This window comes from Pseudorasbora parva, chromosome 6, assembly GCF_024679245.1.
Source record: "Pseudorasbora parva isolate DD20220531a chromosome 6, ASM2467924v1, whole genome shotgun sequence".
Lineage (NCBI taxonomy): Eukaryota > Metazoa > Chordata > Actinopteri > Cypriniformes > Gobionidae > Pseudorasbora > Pseudorasbora parva.
In genome coordinates, this window is record NC_090177.1 from 51698770 (window position 1) to 51718500 (window position 19731).

Below are 19731 nucleotides of genomic sequence, written 5' to 3' on the forward strand. Positions count from 1 at the left end.
CCTCCAGAACACCTCAGCAGTGCCACAGGCTGATCGCCTCCAGAACACCTCAGCAGCGCCACAGGCTGATCGCCTCCAGAACACCTCAGCAGCGCCACAGGCTGATCGCCTCCAGAACACCTCAGCAGTGCCACAGGCTGATCGCCTCCAGAACACCTCAGCAGTGCCACAGGCTGATCGCCTCCATGCCACGCCGCACTGAAGCAGTCATTTCTGCTAAAGGAGTCCCCACCAAGTGTTGAGTGCAGAACTGAACATCATTATTTGAAGGTTTACTTTTTTTGTATTAAAAACACTTTTCTTTTATTGGTCGGATGAAATATGCTAATTTTTTTAGATGAGCTGTATGCCAAAGTATTAAAAAAATAAAAGACCTGAAATATTTCAGTTGGTGTGCAATGAATCTAAAATATATGAAAGTTTAATTTTTATCATTACATTATGGAAAATAATTAACTTTATCACTAATGAATTATCACAATATGCTATATTTTTTGAGAAGGACCTGTATGTAACCTGAGAAAATGTGTCCTTCTAATGATTTTCAATCTATCCCTGCGATATTGTTGACTACACATTCAAATTTTGTAATTTAATCTTACCTGGATAGTTTGTGTTTCCTTTGGTGTCAGGTTTGGGTTTTATCACTTCCTATTTTTGTAAGAATGGTTCATCAAATAAAAATCAAATAAATCAAAACAAAATACAAAAAATACAAAGATTTTTTATCATTAATCTCATGCAATACATCTGGCTACACTTCCACACTTACCTGTGCATTCATCACAGCTATGGTTGCCAGCCATACACATGTACAGTAGATCCAGCTCGGCGGCTTCAGGGACATCATAAGTGCCGCCATCTTGGAATTGTCAATAACAAGACCTGTGTGAATGTCAATAAAGGTCAGTGAAGGAGATGCATAATACGACCTTGTCTCACCATTTGCCTTAGTTCTCATTGTTTGTTTGTTTCTGATTGTGCACTACTTTACTTTACTTTACTTTACTTTACTTTACAACAAGGACCATATACAATTTCTAACTTAAATGTTTCTATTCCATATATTGTACCGGATTTAGTTCAAAGCTAAACCTGTTTGGTTGATTGTCATTCCATGTGTTGTAACAGTGTCATGAATTGTACACGGTTCTAGTGGTTGTAGTTTTCATCCTCAACACCAGGGGGTCCTAGTGTGCTCCCTTGGTGTGGTTAAAAGATGAGGAAGTAGTAGAGTAAGATAGAGTAATTTATGGAATAGAATATAAAGGAGAGCATGTGTCATTTTGTTCCACACTCCATTCCAGTCGGCGGCGGTAATACACCATTTCGTTGTTTGTCAACCGCCAATAAACTTGAAGAAGTAGAAGAAGAAGAAGAAGAAGAAGAAGAAGAAGAGTAAGATAGAGGACAGCATGGTGTGCTTTGTGTTCCTTCTCAGCCTTGTTGGGAAGCTTAGTTGTTTGCTGCTCAATTGTAAGTAATGTTTGATTATAACCACTGAATGATGTATTTTGAATAGCTTTATTTTCATACTTAATGGTAGTGGTGGCGAGATGAAGCCTCATGAAGCATTGAAACTTTTCAGTCAAATGGTTCACAAAAGGGTTCATTTCTCGAGGCTTCATTTGCTCACAATACCGCCTGGTGGTCAAAGAGTGTAAAACAGATACATTACAGATGACCATGATGTGATCTGTGATGCACTGCATTTTGTATCAGTTAAGCCTTAAATATAACGGTGAAGACAAGAAAAATAAATTTCCACATAGACTAATCTATTTATATGAATATAATTTGTATTTTCTGGTGGTATGTAATGATTGTATAACATAACTGTGTAATAAACATATAGGATTGAAATGAATGGGCTATCAAATGTGTGTAAATCAATTATTTGGACATAGGCAGGAGGGGCAATATTATTATTTTTTTTATTGTATCTTTTTTTAACATTACAACCATTAACATCTTAAACAAAATAAGCAAAACAAAACAAAAAGAAAAAAAAAAAAAAAACACACGCAACAACAACAGAGCCCGATAAAATCAGTACTAATAACAGTAATAATTATAAAAAGATGATAGCTGGAGCATTATAATATAGCAAGACTCAAAATGTTACTCAAAGAAACATCAATAGAATCAAGATAAGGGGTCCAGATCTGATGGAAATCTTCAGTTGATGAGTGAGTGGTGCATGTTAGAAATTCTAATGGAATCATTTCTCTAATAATCTTATGCCATCCTTTTAAAGAAGGGGGTTTATCACTGATCCAGGATAACAATATATTTTTCCTAGCTGCAAAGGCTAGTATATCAAATAATCGTCTAGTGAATCTGTTTGGCAAATGTCTATTTGGAAGACCTAAAATCAAAATCAAGGGGTCCGGTTGAAACACTAATCCAAACATTTGGCTTATATATTGAACCACTTTTGACCATTAAGTTCTAATTAAAAAACAATCCCAGAAACAATGAATATAGTCTCCAACTTCCACCCTACATTTAAGACAAAATGGAGAGTTCCTTGGGTCAAATTTACTTCTAAGGAGTGGTGTGATGTGCATTCTATGCACAATCCTGAGCTGAATAGCTCTAGCCCTGTTGCAAACAGAGATCTTATTTGCCTGACTCCAAACCCGCTCCCAATCCTCTTCTGTTATAGTCACTTGCAACTCACCCTCCCATAATCTTCTAAGATCTTGTGTGTTTGCCACTTCATATAAGCAAAGGGTGTTATAAAAGCAAGAGATCTGCTTTCTCAATGGGGGATTCAAGAGAATCTTCTCAATAGCTGACATAGTGGGGTTAGTGACAAGGGCCGTACTTTTAAAAATATAATCCCTGATTTGGAGAAATCTGAAAAAGCTTGATCTAGGCAGCTTGTATTTTATAACTAAATCTTCAAAAGATAACAGAGAACCTTCCTTGAACAAGTCACCAAGTCTACATAACCCATGAGCCTGCCAAACCTTAAAACCAGAATCTAAAAGGCTAGGCATAAATTCTGGATTATTGTAGATGGGAGTCAGTAGGGACGAAATTAGGGCTGCACGATATTGGAAAAAATTTACATTGCGATATTGAGAGCCATCAATCCAGGCTAAAGTTAATAATTACCTAATAAGCAAGCTTCATTACAAGTGACAAAAAGAAATGTTGGAAAATAGGTGTAAACATGAAACTAAACCTCCAGTAGGTGGCAGCAGGTGACCGTTTTAACAAGTGAGTCACTGAGTCGTTCATTCAAACGATTCATTCGAACACTGAATCGTTCACACTTGTTGCTATGAGTGAGACGTGTTACGGGTCTGCTGTGAACGATTTTCACTGCTGAAATAGAACAGAAACACTAAATATTGCATTTAAAATGTAAGTAACTGTGAATGTTAATTAGTTGTTTATGGAGCTGTCATATGAAATCAGTGTCATTTTCAGTCGTGATGGTCTTCAGGAAAACGCTCTAGTGTTGTGATTTCTCCTCGAGAGGCTGCACGAGCGTCAACAGCGCGACCTTATTATCGTCAGTTCATTATATATTATCCACAATCGATCGCCACTTACACTAAATAAATGCACAAACATTCTTGCATTTTGGTGATTCGCTAGTTATTTTTTGTTTTAATCAGGCTCTTGTCCGTCAGTCAAGTAAAATTCTCTTTCACTTGTCCCTTCAAAACACCCACGTCCCGGACAAGCGTTAATGTCGAGCCCTGCTTTGTATTCGTCGTAAAGATCTTTGTGGTGCAGTTTTAAGTGATCAGACAAATTGGTGGTGTTTTCTTGTTTTGTGGCCACAAGACACTCCATGCAAAGTATCTCTTTTTGTTCAACATCCTCCTTTATGTAGCCAAAATAGTCCCAAAAAGATGATTTCTGGTACGAACCTTTTTTCCCCTATTTGGATCCTCTACGTCGCGCATTTTAGCAGTGAATGTTTGACCGTGAGCGGTGAGCAGCGGCACAGCGAACCAATCACTGTGCAGGCATGAGGAACGTGCGTGCGTGTCACTCCAGCAACAAACTAGTGTTTACTGTGTGCTTCCTTAATACACCATGGGCTACTATCATAGACCGTAAAAAAATACTACTACCCTTCACATCGCATGTTCCGGCGATGTGACTATCGCACACGCGCACATCGCGATGTCGATGTTAAAACAGAATATCGTTCAGCCCTAGAAGAAATGTCAGCCTTGCCCTCAATCCTGCGTATGATGGACCAGGCCTTCCACGTATTAAACACAACTGTGTTATTGCATAGCTCCTTAATTACCTTGGATCTTCTAACAAATAGCAGATTTTGTAAAGTGCATGATGACTGTGAGGCCTCTAAATCAAGCCAAGTAGAGTTAGGATCCTCTCTGAACCACTCAACAATGAATCTGAGTTGGCAGGCCAACTGATATTTTCTGATGTTTGGCAGATCTAAGCCCCCCATAGAACTAGAGCTGCAGTTTTGAGAATTTTAATCTCGGTTTTCGCTTATTCCATATAAAAAAACTAAGCCATCCAGTTAGTTCCTTTACCCTTTTATTTGGCAGAAGAATTGGTATCATCTGTAATGGGAAGAGAAGCCTTGGCATTATATTCATCTTAATTACTGCAATTCTTCCGAGCCAGGAAATGGGAAGATCAGACCATCTAATTAAATCGATGCAGATTTTATCAAGCAATGGAAAAAGATTCACTTTGGCCAATTGGCTAATGATAGGGGTAATATGGATTCCCAAATATGTAAAACCAGAATCCGACACTTTAAATGGAAAGGAAGTCATATTAGTTATCTGAGCGCTTGAGTGTCTTAAATGCATAGCAATAGATTTGGAGAAATTTATTTTGTACCCTGAAAACTTCCCAAGTTAATTTACAATATCTACTAGAGCAGGCACAGACGATTCAATGTCCGATAGAAAAAGCAAGATATCATCCGCATAAAGGGAGATCTTGTGCTGTTTGACACCAATCGAAACACCAGACACAGCCAACCCCTCCCTAACCGCCTGTGCCAAAGGCTCTATTGCTATAGCAAAAAGCAATGGGGAAAGGGGGCAGCCCTGCCTAGTGCCCCTGCGCAAAGGAAAGTTGTCAGACCTCTGACCATTAGTGACTACTGCTGCAAGTGGAGCAGCATATAATAAACGAACCCATTTAATAAAATTATCACCTAGGCCAAACCTTTGCAAACTATAAAATAAATAAGGCCACTCCACACGATCAAAGGCCTTCTCCACGTCTAAGGATAAAATAAATGTATCAATGTTACGTTTATGAGAGAGCTCAATCACATTAAGAAGCCATCTAATATTATTACTTGAACTTCTACCCCTGATGAATCCTGTTTGATCTTCATTAATGATAGAAGGAATTATTTTCTCCAGCTGAAGTGCAAGGATTTTGGAGAGCAACTTTAAATCTACGTTAAGCAAAGATATCGGCCTGTAGGACCCACAAATCTCCGGATCTTTTCCTTTTTTTAAAATGAGAGATATGTTGGCCTCTTTAAGTGATTGCGGAATCCTGTTCATCATAAATGAGTGATCATACATAGCTAGCAGGGGATCTATTAATATTTGCTCGAACTCTTTATATACTTCACACCCCAGACCATCCGGACCTGGGGACTTACCAGACTGTAAACTGTGTAAAGCCATTAGAGCTTCCTCCCTTGAAATGGGGGCATTCAAGACCATTCTCTGATCATCAGATATACTAGGAAGTGTTAGGTGAGCAAATACATGTTCCATAGTTTTATAGTGTTGAGGGGAGTGTTCAGTTTGATATAAATCAGAATAAAACTGCTTAAATGTAACATTTATAACACCAAAATCAAATGACTGCTTTCCAGAAGCGTCCCTGATAGAGGTAATAAACTGTGGGCCCGGTTTCTCCTTCAGTAAATAAGATAGGTACTTGTTAGGCTTATTGCCATGCTCGTATAGTCTTTGCTTTGAAAACAGTATTTTAGTATTGGCCTTTTGCGATAACAAAGAATCCAAAGAAGTGCGTACTACCCCCAGCTTCTCCAAATTGGCAGGAGACACATCCTTAACATGTTCTGCGGTAGCCCATTTGAGTTCTTGTTCCAAACGTACCTGCTTCTCTACTTGTTTCCGTTTTTTAGTGATGGAATAAGATATAACTAATCCTCTAATAAATGCTTTGGAAGTCTCCCATAACAGAGAAGGATCATCCATAGACTCTGAATTAATTGACCAAAAAATCTTAAATTCAGAATTAAAATATGAAAGAAACTTCTTGTCTTTCAGCAGTAATATATTAAATCTCCATCGGTTAGTAGATTTAGGAAGTCCCTCCACAAACATATCTAATACCACCATGGCATGATCGGAGACAACAGTATTACTTATGATACAACGGGAGACATTTTGCAGAATTACACTCGGAACTAGAAAATAATCAATTCTAGAGTAACATTTATGGGGAGGAGAGTAGAAGGTAAAATATGTTTGCAAAGGGTTAAGTGTACGCCAAACATCAGGAAAAACCTAATTCCTCACATAAAGCGGATAATGCTTTAGATTGCTTTGATGGAGGGCAGTTCTTTGGAGGTGATCTATCCATTAAAGGATTCAATAAGCAGTTAAAATCTCCCCCTACAATCACAGTACCAGAAGCAGTATCTAACAAATCTGAAAAAGCCTTGGTGATAAGCTCAGGAGAAAGGTTTGGTGGACGGTATATATTTAAAATAGTTATCTCCTTTCCATAGAGTAGCCCTCTAACAACTATAGCTACCCCCCTACTACTCGTTGTAAAGGAAGAAAAATACATTTGACCAATCCACTTATGTCTGAGACTGGCATGTTCCTTGTCATTCAAGTGAGTCTCCTGCAACAGGGCCAGATCAACACACTCCTTATTTAAACAGTCAAAAACCTTCCGAACTTTGATTTTACTATGTAAGCCCCTTACATTCCATGTAGAAATTCTTAAATTACCCCCCCCCCCCCCCCCCCCCCCCCCATACAAATCTCCTGCACTGAAGTTTGCCTTATAATAATGAGAGAAGTACAAACATTTTCGGGCCATGGAACATTCAATAGAAAAAAAAGGAAAGAAAACAATCAAACACACAAACAGAAAAAAGATAAAGTAGGAGAAAGAGAAAAAAAGAGGCGCTTTCCCTTGTCAGAAAGGGAACTCAATACCCAAAATAAACAACTCTTCCATACAATCCGGAATAGAACCAACTATGAAGGAAAAAGAAAAAACTACTCAAGAGGTATACTAGCGTAATCACATTGTCCGCACCATTCAGCAATGAAAGAGAAACATAGTTACCGAACGCAAAACAGAAAAAAAGGAGAAAGAAACGCGATCATGTACCCACTTCGGTGCTATGCAGTGCACGCGCATCGACAGGTTCATTTAGGTCTGTCCAAAGGTGAGCTGCCAGAAGCCACAGGTCGGTCATGATGAGCTGTCTCCGCGATAAATTCCGAGACCGCTGCCGGTGTGACCAAAATCTTGGTAGTACTCCCCATCGTTACTCGCAGCTTAGCTGGGTATAACATTGTGTAGCGGGCTCTGATCTCCTGCAAGCGGCGTTTAACCAGGTCAAATTCCTTGCGCTTATGGAGCACCAAGGCGGAGAAATCTTGAAAGAAAGAGATTATATTGTTCTCAACCCGCAGGTCGTTTATGGACAACTTTCTACTTGCATCAAGAATCCTCTGCCTGTCTCCGAAATGATGCATACGCACTACCAACGGCCGAGGTCTCTCCTTGGCACCTGGTCTAGGAGCAAGGGTGCGATGAGCTCTTTCGATCTTGATATAGCCTCCTTCGGTCTGTAGCTGAAGAAACTCCGGGATCCATTTTTGGAGGAAAGTCACTGCATTAGAGCCCTCTGCCCCTTCTGGTAAGCCAACAATACGTATATTTTTGCGCCGACCTCTGTTCTCCAGGTCATCAACATGCTCAGTAAGCGACGCGACTTGGTTTTCTAGAGTTGAAATGCGAGCCTGCATGCTATCCGCTAATTCCTCCGCCACGACGATTCTTCGTTCGGCCTCATCCAGTCGTGTTTTACAATTCTCCAATTCCTGGGAATGGGTATGCACAATCTCAGCTAGGTGATCTAGTTTGGCATTTATTGTTTTCGAAATCATCTCCGTCATGTGTTGAAATGCCTTCGCCATGGCCGGGCTTAGTTCAAAATCGCCGCTAGCATCACCATTACCCTGCTCCAGCGGATCTTCGGACTCGGCCGCAGGGGAAGAATCTTTTTTCTCTGCTTTTTTGGCAGGATGATTTGGCATAGTGGTGTGGGAGCTAGTGAAAACTGCTGTTACTCCCTGTCCGCCATCTTGCCGCCCCCCAGGGGCAATATTATTATTTTAAAACAAAACAAAACAAAAAAACCCTCCCCCTAACTCCAAGATGGCAGCATGTCTCTCTGTCTGTGATTGAAATTTTATTTGTTTATGGGAAAATAGCAAATTGATCATTTTAAGAGCTTTTTTACAATATAACTATAATGGAGAGTCTGTATTTGTCATACTCGACGGTTGTTTGATGACACAAATCCGTATAGTTTAGACAAGGTCTGATATCCTCAGTGTACTGGCATTGTGCTAATCCTAGCAGTGCTGTCTTCAAACACACGGTATCCATAAAATCCCAGTCTGAACCATCAAGCTGGCACGGAAATCTACCTAGAACCGCATTGTTTTTGGAGGATCTGTTTCATGCTGACTGGTTGGTGCCAGGAGCCTACTTATCTACTGAGCTCGAGTGCAGACGTGTCACGGAGTTTGATGGGCTTGATCTCCCTACAATGAAGGAAAGTGCTTCTTTGTTCTTACGGCTGGTTTTTAAGAGATAGATTGATGTTATAGAGACGTCTGGTTTTGATTAACCTCTTTTACCCGCAGCACTGCTTCATTCACTGGGCTTCCTGTTTACAAGTGACAACATGTAACATCATTGGTCACTGCAAAGAAAACAGATCACCCATATTGGACTTCTTTATTGCTGACCTGATTCTTAAGTAATATTTTGTCTTTTACACGTCTGAGTGGTGCTACGGATATGGAGAGAAAGAAGTGAGCTAATCTCAGTGTCTCTGCTGGTTAGGAGGTCAGACCAGTCAATTTGGTTTATAGCTTTTTCTAAATTGTTTCATTTTTAGGAATTTTCTCATAGAATCGATTTCTTAAGGTTGAATTTACAATTTTTTTCTAGTTAGTTTCCTTACCAGCTAAGGTGAAGAAGTGAAAGATTAGATCACTTCTCAGAACAAGACTTTCTTCATGATTTATCTAATTTTGACTGGGAAAAAATGTATAACAGTGCAGATGTTGATAGTGCCTGAAATCTCTTTCATGAAGGCTTTGTAAATATAATTAATAAGTATGCTCCTTTAAAGAAATACAGAGTTAAAGGCCGAAACAATGCTTGGTTTTCTCTGGATTTAGCAAAGATCCTTCATGACCGCAATGTGGCATCCCACATAGCAACATTGTGTCGGCCCAGATCTGGCCCTCATCTGGCACATGTGGAATACGGATCTGGCCCACATGCTGCGATAAATTACGGCCCTTGAGTGGCCCACTCCTGTTTGCCAGATCTGGGCCACAAGCAGGCCATAGCAATGCCACATGTCAGCCAAGAGCAAAGAAATAAACTAGAACTGGACCTTATCTGAGTCACAAAATCTGTGTATAATAAATATGGAGTCATCGCAGACTTAAAGGGATCGCCTGGTGTTGAGACTTGTATGGCTTAATATAACATAAATGATGTCTCTTACTGAATTATGTAGTAGAAAACCCATGAAAGATCTACATTATTTAAAAAATCGATTTTATATTTGGACCATGGGCGGCGCCATTTTGTTTGCGTTCTAGGTTGATGACGTAGAATGGTTGAACTCCTCAATCAGCTGGCGTTACCCGTAGCTATTTTTACCACAACGCAACTCGAAAATTGTTTCAGAGTTAAACAAAACCAGTTAATTGCTTTGTAATTGTACTTGAAACACACTCAAACATACATGTGCACACAAACTCACCTACACAAGTCACACACAGATCGGCGGGCGCGCACACACACCTGAGAGACTGCGCTGTCTCAATCGAGATGTTGGGCTGCTCAGTCTCCACGACAGGGGCTGAATCTGAAATCGACCCCCTATACCCTGAAATAGGGCATTATTTGAAGGGACGGCCATTTGTAGTGTTGTCCGACACCATAGGGACATGTTCGAGTGTAGTCATTCAGTCTCACGTTGCACCGCAATAACGAGTGTACAGCCGATTACACACAGCTGTCCGACTTCACGCACCCAAACATACATGTGCACACAAACTCTCTCTCTCTCTCTCTCACAGACTCACACACACCCCGACAGATCGGCGCGAACACACACACACACACACACACACACAGACACCCCAACAGATCGGTACACACACACACCCCAACAGATCGGCGCGAACGCACACGCACTGCGTTCGCTAGGGTTGGGCATCGTTTTGATTTGAACGATTCTGATTCCGATTCTGATTCTTACTTTCGATTCCGGTTCTTTTCGATTCTTGATTCCGATTCTTTGAGGGGTGGAGTCAAAACATGTCACATCGATATTCAATGCTATTATCAATACAATGGGGGAAAAACGCTGCATATACTGTCAATTAGATATTTTTTATATATATATTTTTTTTTGTCTGTCTTTTGAAAGTCTAGGCAATCAAACATTTCTTCTGAAGAGATCACTTTATATGATAAAGCTTTTAAACTTTTTCTCATATATAAACATTGATCAATTACTATTAAAATTATCTCACAAATATTTGTTAACTCAATGTATTTTTTACAACGGGGTCATTGTGTTGCAATAGTTTACACACAGCACAAGTAAGCTTGATTTTGAATGGTAAATTGAATAAACAAAGATACATATTACAAAAAACAGCACAAATAAATACAATAGAATAAAAGATATAAATGAAATAGACTGCTTTATTTTTTCAGGTAGGTCTAACATTCAGGTAAGAAATACATTTAAAATAACATTGGATAATGTTTTTTTGCAAAAAAATTAATAGTTTCATATAAAACCATTAAAGTTAGACAAGTTGATCAGTCAAGAGCAGTGTGATCGTTTGTCTTTTTGTAGTTTGACTTTGAATAACAAATGACTGCGGTCCCGCACTCATTGATCCTGAACTGTTCCTGTTACTCATTCTTCATTTCTTCCTGAATTGTTTAAGACTGTGTTTACATACTGTTCAAAATGTGCACTGAGAATTTGGTTGATTGTATTTGACCAATAATAAGCTGTAAAAAGAAGCATTGTATGTCAGGGGCGGCTTTATTACGGAAATCAGGTGGCCATGGAAACCAAAACTTGCGCGCTTGGAACCGAAGATCGGAACCGAAAATACATTTTCTAAACGATTCCAATGGAATCGTTATTTTTTAAACGGTTCCAAGTTAGAACCGGTTCTCGATGCCCAACCCTAGCGTTCGCATATACATAACCCTCAATCCCTGTGTTGATATCATAGATAGACTGTTGATATGCAGTAGATTAACTCTAATGCCTAATGTATCCAGCAGAGGGAAATATCTAGGTAGGATGATGGGATAGGGTAACGTGAGGAAGAGAGGCAGGATGTTTTGGTGATGATGCATGGGATTGGTTTGTGCATTAAAGTTTGAGCACGCTCAGTGAATTAACCTCAATCTTTAAACTTTCACTTTTAAGACACAAATTACTTTCGCTACTTTTGTTCACTAATACAACTTGAAGGAGTGAATGAAGACGAGTTCGTGAAGTCGGACAGCTGTTGTGTGTAAATCGGCTGTACACTCGTTATTGCGGTGGACGTGAGACTGAATGACTACACTTGAACATGTCCACTATGGTGTCGGACAACACTACAAATGGCCGTCCCTTCAAATAATGCCCTATTTCAGGGTATAGGGTCGATTTCGGATTCAGCCCCTGTCGTGGAGACTGAGCAGCCCAACATCTCGATTGAGACAGCAGTCTGTCAGGTGTGTGTGAGTCTGTGAGAGAGAGAGAGAGTTTGTGTGCACATGTATGTTTGGGTGCGTGAAGTCGGACAGCTGTTGTGTGTAAATCGGCTGTACACTCGTTATTGCGGTGCAACGTGAGACTGAATGACTGCACTTGAACATGTCCACTATGGTGTCGGACAACACTACAAATGGCCGTCCCTTCAAATAATGCCCTATTTCAGGGTATAGGGGTCGATTTCAGATTCAGCCCCTGTCGTGGAGACTGAGCAGCCCAACATCTCGATTGAGACAGCGCAGTCTGTCAGGTGTGTGTGCCCGGCCGCCGATCTGTTTGTGACTTGTGTAGGTGAGTTTGTGTGCACATGTATGTTTGAGTGTGTTTTAAGTACAATTACAAAGCAATTCATTGGTTTTGTTTAACTCTGAAACAATTTTCGAGTTGCGTTGTGGTAAAAATAGCTACGGGTAACGCCAGCTGATTGAGGAGTTCAACCATTCTACGTCATCGACCTAGAACGCAAACAAAATGGCGCCGCCCATGGTCCAAATATAAAATCGATTTTTTAAATAACGTAGATCTTTCATGGGTTTTCTACTACATAATTCAGTAAGAGACATCATTTATGTTATATTAAGCCATACAAGTCTCAACGGCTGTTAACAAGCAGAATAACTGAAGGAAAGATGAGAACAGAAAAAGAGACGAGCAGAAACACAAGAACTACAACTGACTTCAGCCTCAGCTTTAGATGAAATCAACTGAAGATAAAAGAAGACTTTAAATCTCTGAAGATCTCATCAGAGGATTAAACAACTCCACAAACAGCATTACCAGCTTCACACATTACTAACCAGACTGACTTTATTTCTGTCAGACGACTACAGAAGCTCTTATTGAGAATTAACAGAGGTTTAACTCTGATGTGTTTCATTTGAAGTCACCATTACGATGATCAGTGTGTCCATTAGTTGGGCTCTTTACTCTTATTAGACATCTGTCTGTTTTTGGCTGCTGTGAAAGGAAGGATCTGCAGCAGCAAAAGAACCTTAAACAAACTGACATTAGATGGTGATGGTTACCTGTTGATGACAGGGTTATAATCATCTTAAAATTCACTAATGTCATTTGATTCTAACAATTGTGTTATTAATGGATTTTCATTATAATTCCTGAGTTACTGCAGCAAAGAACGGCACTGAAGTCATTCTTAAAAAGGGAAGATGTGTTCGGAGTTTAGCCGACCAGATACGGTGAATGTTTAATCCATGGGCGTAGATTACGCGGGGGACGCGGGGGCAGGGGCGTAGGAGCGACTTTGACATTGGGGGGGACATTTTCGCCATTCAGTGTAATACCAATCAGATGCTCCGAACGGCAGCAACTGTTGGAAATTTTCTTCTTCCAAAAACCATTTCCCAAAGATCATTTGATTTCAGAAAGACTTTATTCAAATTAACAAAGCCGAGTTTCCCCTGCAGGAGACAACTCCAGTTCTTTGGTTTACCTAGCATATATACCCAGCTGCTTTCCCAAAATGGTCACAACCTTCAGCTAGTTTTCCAGTTGGTTTCCTGGCTCATATGTCACAGCATTCCCAGTTCTTTTTCTGTCCATCATGCACCTTCTACATGTCATTTTCAAGCACGTTGTCAAGGTCCCCAAGAACTTAAAACAGGGCAAACACAACCTCAGCAAACAGCCAATATCTAATAGTGTCTTATATACAGCTTATTTTACATTAAATTCAATAATAAAAATCTTCTACATTCCCCCCTCTGGGGCTTACCTAAGCCCCAATTTTGTATCTTTCTTCCAGACGTGTAGCTTCAAAATCTAGCTTCCTTAGTTATCCTACCTTATGACTTAAATTAAGTCACTCACTCTTCATTGCCAAAGACCAGATTATGCAACCACACTCTGGATGAGCATCAGAACCAAACATCTCTTTTCAGACCTTTATTCTTTCTTTCTTAGGTGTATTTTTTCCTTTTTATTCTTTTTCTTTTTCCGAAAAGAGTAAAAGATTCTTTTGCTCCCTTTAAAACTAGACCATTGTTGTAAGCATGAACATACAATTGGCTCAGCCTTGTAAGTTATTTTCACAATTATGTAGAGTATATCAATGTATACCATAATACAAGTTCTTTTTTGGAATGTAGACATCCTTAACCCAGACATTGTTCTCATATTCGTCTTTTTTGCCCTCATTTGATATACTTAAATCTCCATCAGATGTTTGTACATTTCAATTTGATTTGTCAGACCAATCTTAACATACTTTGTTTGCCCTCTTAATTGTTGTCTCATTATCTTAACCTCTTAGCATTTTTATGTGCTTAACCATGGCTTTGACAATTAGCGATATTAACATGAAAATTTCACAGCAGAACAATAACCATATTGATACAGAACAAGCTTGATATTGCAACTTTTAAAGACATCCCTTATTTAGCAAATCACTCTTCAAACTTTAGAATTAAACCAGTTTTCTTTAACTTCTGCTCTTATGCCTCTTGTTTAATTTACTCATAACTTTGTCTGCCAATAACCTATAATCAACTAAGGGCTTGCCTATTTTGCCTTGTCATTCTATTTGTTTCATGAAATTGTTCTTCTATAGCACAGATAAAGCATCATCTCTAAATCTCCTGACTATAGTAAATATAAATTTAGCCATTTTCTGTTTTTATTTTGCTTGATCCATATAATTGTTGGTTAAACCAAGGTAAACTATCTTTCTTATTTTTTGATCAATTCCTATTTTTATAAAGTCTTATTAATTCCTTAATCTGAAGAAGCAATCTTTTAGTCAAAATCATTTTTAGATGATGAATGATCAGAATATTGTTGTGCATTTATTATCACAATACACTTAGTTCTTTGTTAGATTGTTTAAATTCTTGTCTGTTTATTACAAAAACTAACAATAAATATAATTTTAACTTAAGTTTAATGCAGTCTGACTGATTGCTTTAGTGGCTCAGTTCAAGCTGCTCATGAAGCAATCATTTCTTCAGTTTTACTACTAACAAAACTCTAAAACTTGATTAGAAGTAGAAACTTAATTATAAAACTCCCTTGTGTGTAATTTAAGTGTTATTGTTAATCAATCAATTACTTATCGCTTTTAGTGCTTTTGTTTTCTTACATTGCTTATAAATATCCATTAATCTTTCCTTATCTTATAAATATCCCTTAATCTTTCCTTATCTTATAAATATCCCTTAATCTTTCCTTATCATCTAATATCTTATTCCCCCCTCAACATTCTTAGATGTCACAAACTATGCACATCGAAGAATGTTTAAAAGGATTGTTGCAACAATTTGTCCTTTATCTGAATGGCAAATATCTTTTTTGGCCCTCTTTTGTTGCCTTCTAATGGCCTACTTTTTATTAAATTTGGTTGTGGTTCTGTAAGCACTACTTGATAAATATTCAAATTAGTTGTATCATAGTGTCTTACTAAATCAAGCTATCAAGCTTTTGAATTGAAATTGAAATTCGTGGTAATACCTATAGTCCTAATTCAAACTTTGTTTTAACTTTAGACTGAAATTTAGTCATCTATTTTATATTAGGATCTTGTTCATAAGCTCTTTTAGTTCTACCTTTGTAAGCCTTTATAAGTTGTTCTGATTCTCACTGACAATGCTTTAGCCGTATTCTAGCGCTCATTTCTTAGTGGCAAAGAGGCTAGAAGTCATTCTTTACCACAAGTCCAAAGATATCTGCTACTACTATTGTCTAAACTTCAATCTTTTATCTACGGTAGTGATATAGTTTGCATTTTACGTTTTTCTTCTTCTGTATTATTATTATTAGTAGTAGTAATAATATTTATTTATTTATTTTCTTATTCTTTGAAGTTATGGGGCTCTTACAAGTATTTTTGCATCTCAACCTTTTTTTCCCGTCTTATTTTTCAATATCTGCACCTCTACAGTTTTGCAGTTTTATCTCTTGTTTTTTTAATCAGTTCTTCTTTTACTGGGGTTTTAAAATTGTTAATACGTCTGTTGTGATCTAAAGCATAACATTTGAAATTCTGGGTTGATTCTTCTGCCTTGCATAGCTCCTTATGAGCTTTCAACACTCTGCAACCTTCATTGTGCATCTCTGGTCAAGCCTATCCCCTTTTTTCCATTTGTTGAGATGATGATCATTCTGTGAGCAACTCTTCACCAGGGTGACTCTTTGCGAGCCGTTGCAATGGGCTTTCCCTCGTTGGTAAGGGAGAGACGTCACTAGTACGCTCTTGTGTCCCCTACTTCATGGTATGTGGGAATGCTGAAGCTGGCTGATGTATTTTAAGATGAGAAGCATGGACTCAAGTGTCCTCTGTTGATCAATGCACACTCTTCTTATGAGATCACAATGCGCATTCACTGGTTCTTTTTGTTGGATCATACTGGAATCCTTCCTGGAATTGAGCTCCTGTCACCTATAATTGAGACTAAACCTTTTCTTGTTAGTGACAACAACATATAATAATCATCTGCTCGTCTGTCCCACTGTTCCTGTGAAAAGCTTTTGTGAGGCTGAGCGCTGTCCTGTCCCCTTTTAGGGCTCTCAACTTACATCATTAGCAGGGCTTAAACCCCTATTCATAATCATTTTTGTCTTATACCATTTTCCCCCAAAGAGTTTCAAATGTATTCTTTACAATTAGCCAATTCAACTCAGTTATTTCATTGTTTTGTGTCTCATTATCCTTTCCTAATTTCTGATGCATATGGAAAGCACTCAACCCACTTTGCTCAAGTTAACAGTTACATGATATTACACTTTTGAATCCGCTCCACCAGCTCCATAGCGATATGCTGAAAAGAAATGCAGATATGTTATGCGCTGCGCAAATGTGGCAATATTTTTCCCTCCTTTTTACCACAAAAGTATTGACCAGGAAACTTAACCAAATTCATCCATGGTCATTGTTTTATTGGGCATAATTTGCCCTGTGGGCCCACATACTAAATTTAAATACAGCTGTTTTGGCAAAATATATTTTTGCCTTAGTGTCTCTTCAGACACTCTCTGTCAATCACCCACTCACACTCCATGGCCATCACTCACACCCCCATCCTGTATTTTTGTTTCTGCTTCAACAGGTTGTGCTCTAATTGAGGAACACCAGGAATGCCACAAGGTCTGAACATGGCACTGTAGCATTCCCTGTACATGAACCTTTCTTTTTCTCACAAAGTCTAATAGATAGTAGACCTAGTTATGGTGCAGTTGAGACAGTCGATTGTAATTTCTCAAGTGCATTTAATAATTTGTTCGTCTCATTTTAAGTTTGTAATTTTCTTTTTGTTGTTGCTCATGAGCTTCTTTAAGAATGATATTGGAGATCTCTTCATTATCATGGATCCTTGGCCAATAATATTTTTATCTCGTTATCCCACTGATGACAGCATTCTGACTTCATGTTTTTGACTTTGGAGTTATTATTATTTAATCCAGCTCTAGTTAAAGTCAAATTTATTAAACAAGATGGAGTGACCAACATTCAGTTTACCTACCATATTTTTCTGTGAGACATCTCGTGTCTATATTTTCTTAACCAATGAATACATATTTAATGATTTTAGCCCTAGATGTTTAACATTCTAGCCCTTACTATACCAAATCCAGCCTCAGTTGTAACTATTAGGTGAGTTGAACACCCACTATTGTCTGTCAATGCACTGTGTTTTTCTTTTCTCTTTTTTTTCATCAGACATAGGGCTGGACTGGTGCCTATACTGAAAAAGCAGAGAAGGTTAGTTTAGCAGAGAATACAAAGAACTGCTATGAGACCAGTGAATTATCAAGATGAATCAAGTGAATATCATAACTAACAAATTTGAAGCAGACTCTAGAGTGATCATTGTAGATGCCGCACCTGTGCCGCCCGTCAGGGAATCGACGTCACTCATTCTGTATAGATCATCAATCTTTTGAAGCTCCTCAGCTGTTGTTCTGCATGTGTCGTCAGCCGGATGTCACTCAAAGGCCTGTTGCGAAGTCCTGGTGTTGTCGAGTGGAACTTAGGCTCTGTCGTTTCTCAGCCTCTTCTCCATTTTAGCTTTTGACTAATCTTGTCAAAGTTTTGCATGTCAGGATATTGTCTCTGTTCTCGGGAAAGCCTCAAGTGAAAGTTTCACCTTTCCCTGCATTAAATCCGTCTTTTTCCATGCTGACCTTTTAGAAAGCTTCATCTTCTCATCTTCTTCAGGAAGGGAGCTGAAAAAAGCCCATCACCCACTCTCTCTTCTTCTTTCTGCAGCCGTGTCTTCACCTTTCCCCACTTGTTGCTTCAGTGGTCAAGGCACTGTCATTGAAGCCATCTGAAATTTGAACACTCAGAGATCTGCATGAATCAGATTGAACTTTTATATCTTCTAATTCCAGTTGTATCTGAGCAATCAGCTCTTTTTCTAAATTCCATTCTCTAACCATTTTCTTCACTAGTTATCAAATGTCACTGGTTGACAACAGCAGTTCCTTCATTCTATTTTTAGTGAAGCAAGTTCTTCGTTGCAGTATGCAGAAAAGAAAGACAATAACATATCCTAATGATACTAAGTGTGATACAGCTAAATACTTTTCATTCTTCTATATTCACATGCTGGGATAAAAATAATCTGGTAAATAAAACTTTTCTCAACCAACAGGAATTCTTTTTTGGTTTAATTTGAACCACCAAGTCCCATTCTCTAAGGTCCTATGATTGTTGCAAATTATCTATAAATGTTGAAACTTTTCTTTAAACTTGGTCACCCAATCTCGCTCTCACTCAGCTCAATGCACAAGTTATTTTAACACAAGCATAATTCTCTGCATTGGAATACTTTCTCATACTGTCCCCTAGGGATAAAGAGATAGACATTTTTTGACATCTTTATAATATATAATACTTTAAGCACGTGCAATCTTATTATTTATTCATCTATTAAAATAATTAATTACATTTATCAAAAATATATATATATTATTATTTTTATATATATTGTATTACAGTGTTCTGCAGAACTAATATTTTGAAACAATATTCTAATTTCCTTTATTTATTTTCAATACCTCACATTTACGTTCCTATAGGGCTCATTCTCTCATTCACTGTTCTCAAGTGACCAGGGAGGGGGTCACTATTTTTACCCACAGACACAGTCAGACAAGACACAGGATCCCACACAGATACACTATTCTGTTCTGTCTCTTTCAGAACCATCCTTTCTGTTCAAATTTTACTTTATAAAAAATAAATTTAAAGGACCCACTTCTGGACTTCCTTTAACACAGTGGAATTCACTTAAAATTACTGCTGCACTTCCTCACACCGGTACAAAGTCCTCTTGACAAGTGCCAATATCTGATTAGTTATTAGTTAACCTTATTAGTTAAAATAAAATTAAATTAAAAAAACCCATCCGTCAAGGCCCACTTGGGTTGAATATCTGATAACCTTATCAGTTCAAATAAAATAAAGGAATCATCCTTCAAGGCCCACTTGATTCCTTACACAAATATCTGATAACCTACACAACCCTCTGACAAGTACACAAATATCATGCAATTATTCTGAAATCAAAGATCCTCATTCCTTTTTTAGTTCTTTAAATTTGGAGAAGCTTTTTTAGTGACTTACCACTTCCAAGCGAGCCCTGGTGATCAACACAAACTTAAGAAAAAGCAAAAATTTGCTCACCTCAAGATAGTGGCCA

The 19731-nt window shown here is 38.4% G+C and overlaps 1 protein-coding gene across 7 annotated transcripts in view; it reads right to left on the bottom strand.

The window, feature by feature from the left end:
- Positions 1–19731, bottom strand: part of LOC137079102 (cytolytic toxin-alpha-like) — a 165094-nt gene that overhangs the window by 133115 nt on the left and 12248 nt on the right. For 6 of the 7 annotated variants that reach the window (XM_067447063.1, XM_067447062.1, XM_067447061.1 and 3 more), the window contains exons 2-3: positions 773–885; positions 603–651 (exon numbers count right to left, since the gene is read on the bottom strand). In XM_067447063.1, coding sequence (XP_067303164.1) covers positions 603–651; positions 773–862 — 139 coding nt within the window. In that variant the 5' untranslated portion in view covers positions 863–885. The remainder of the gene's footprint in view (positions 1–602; positions 652–772; positions 886–19731) is intronic. The other variant, XM_067447064.1, reaches the window with a different exon arrangement.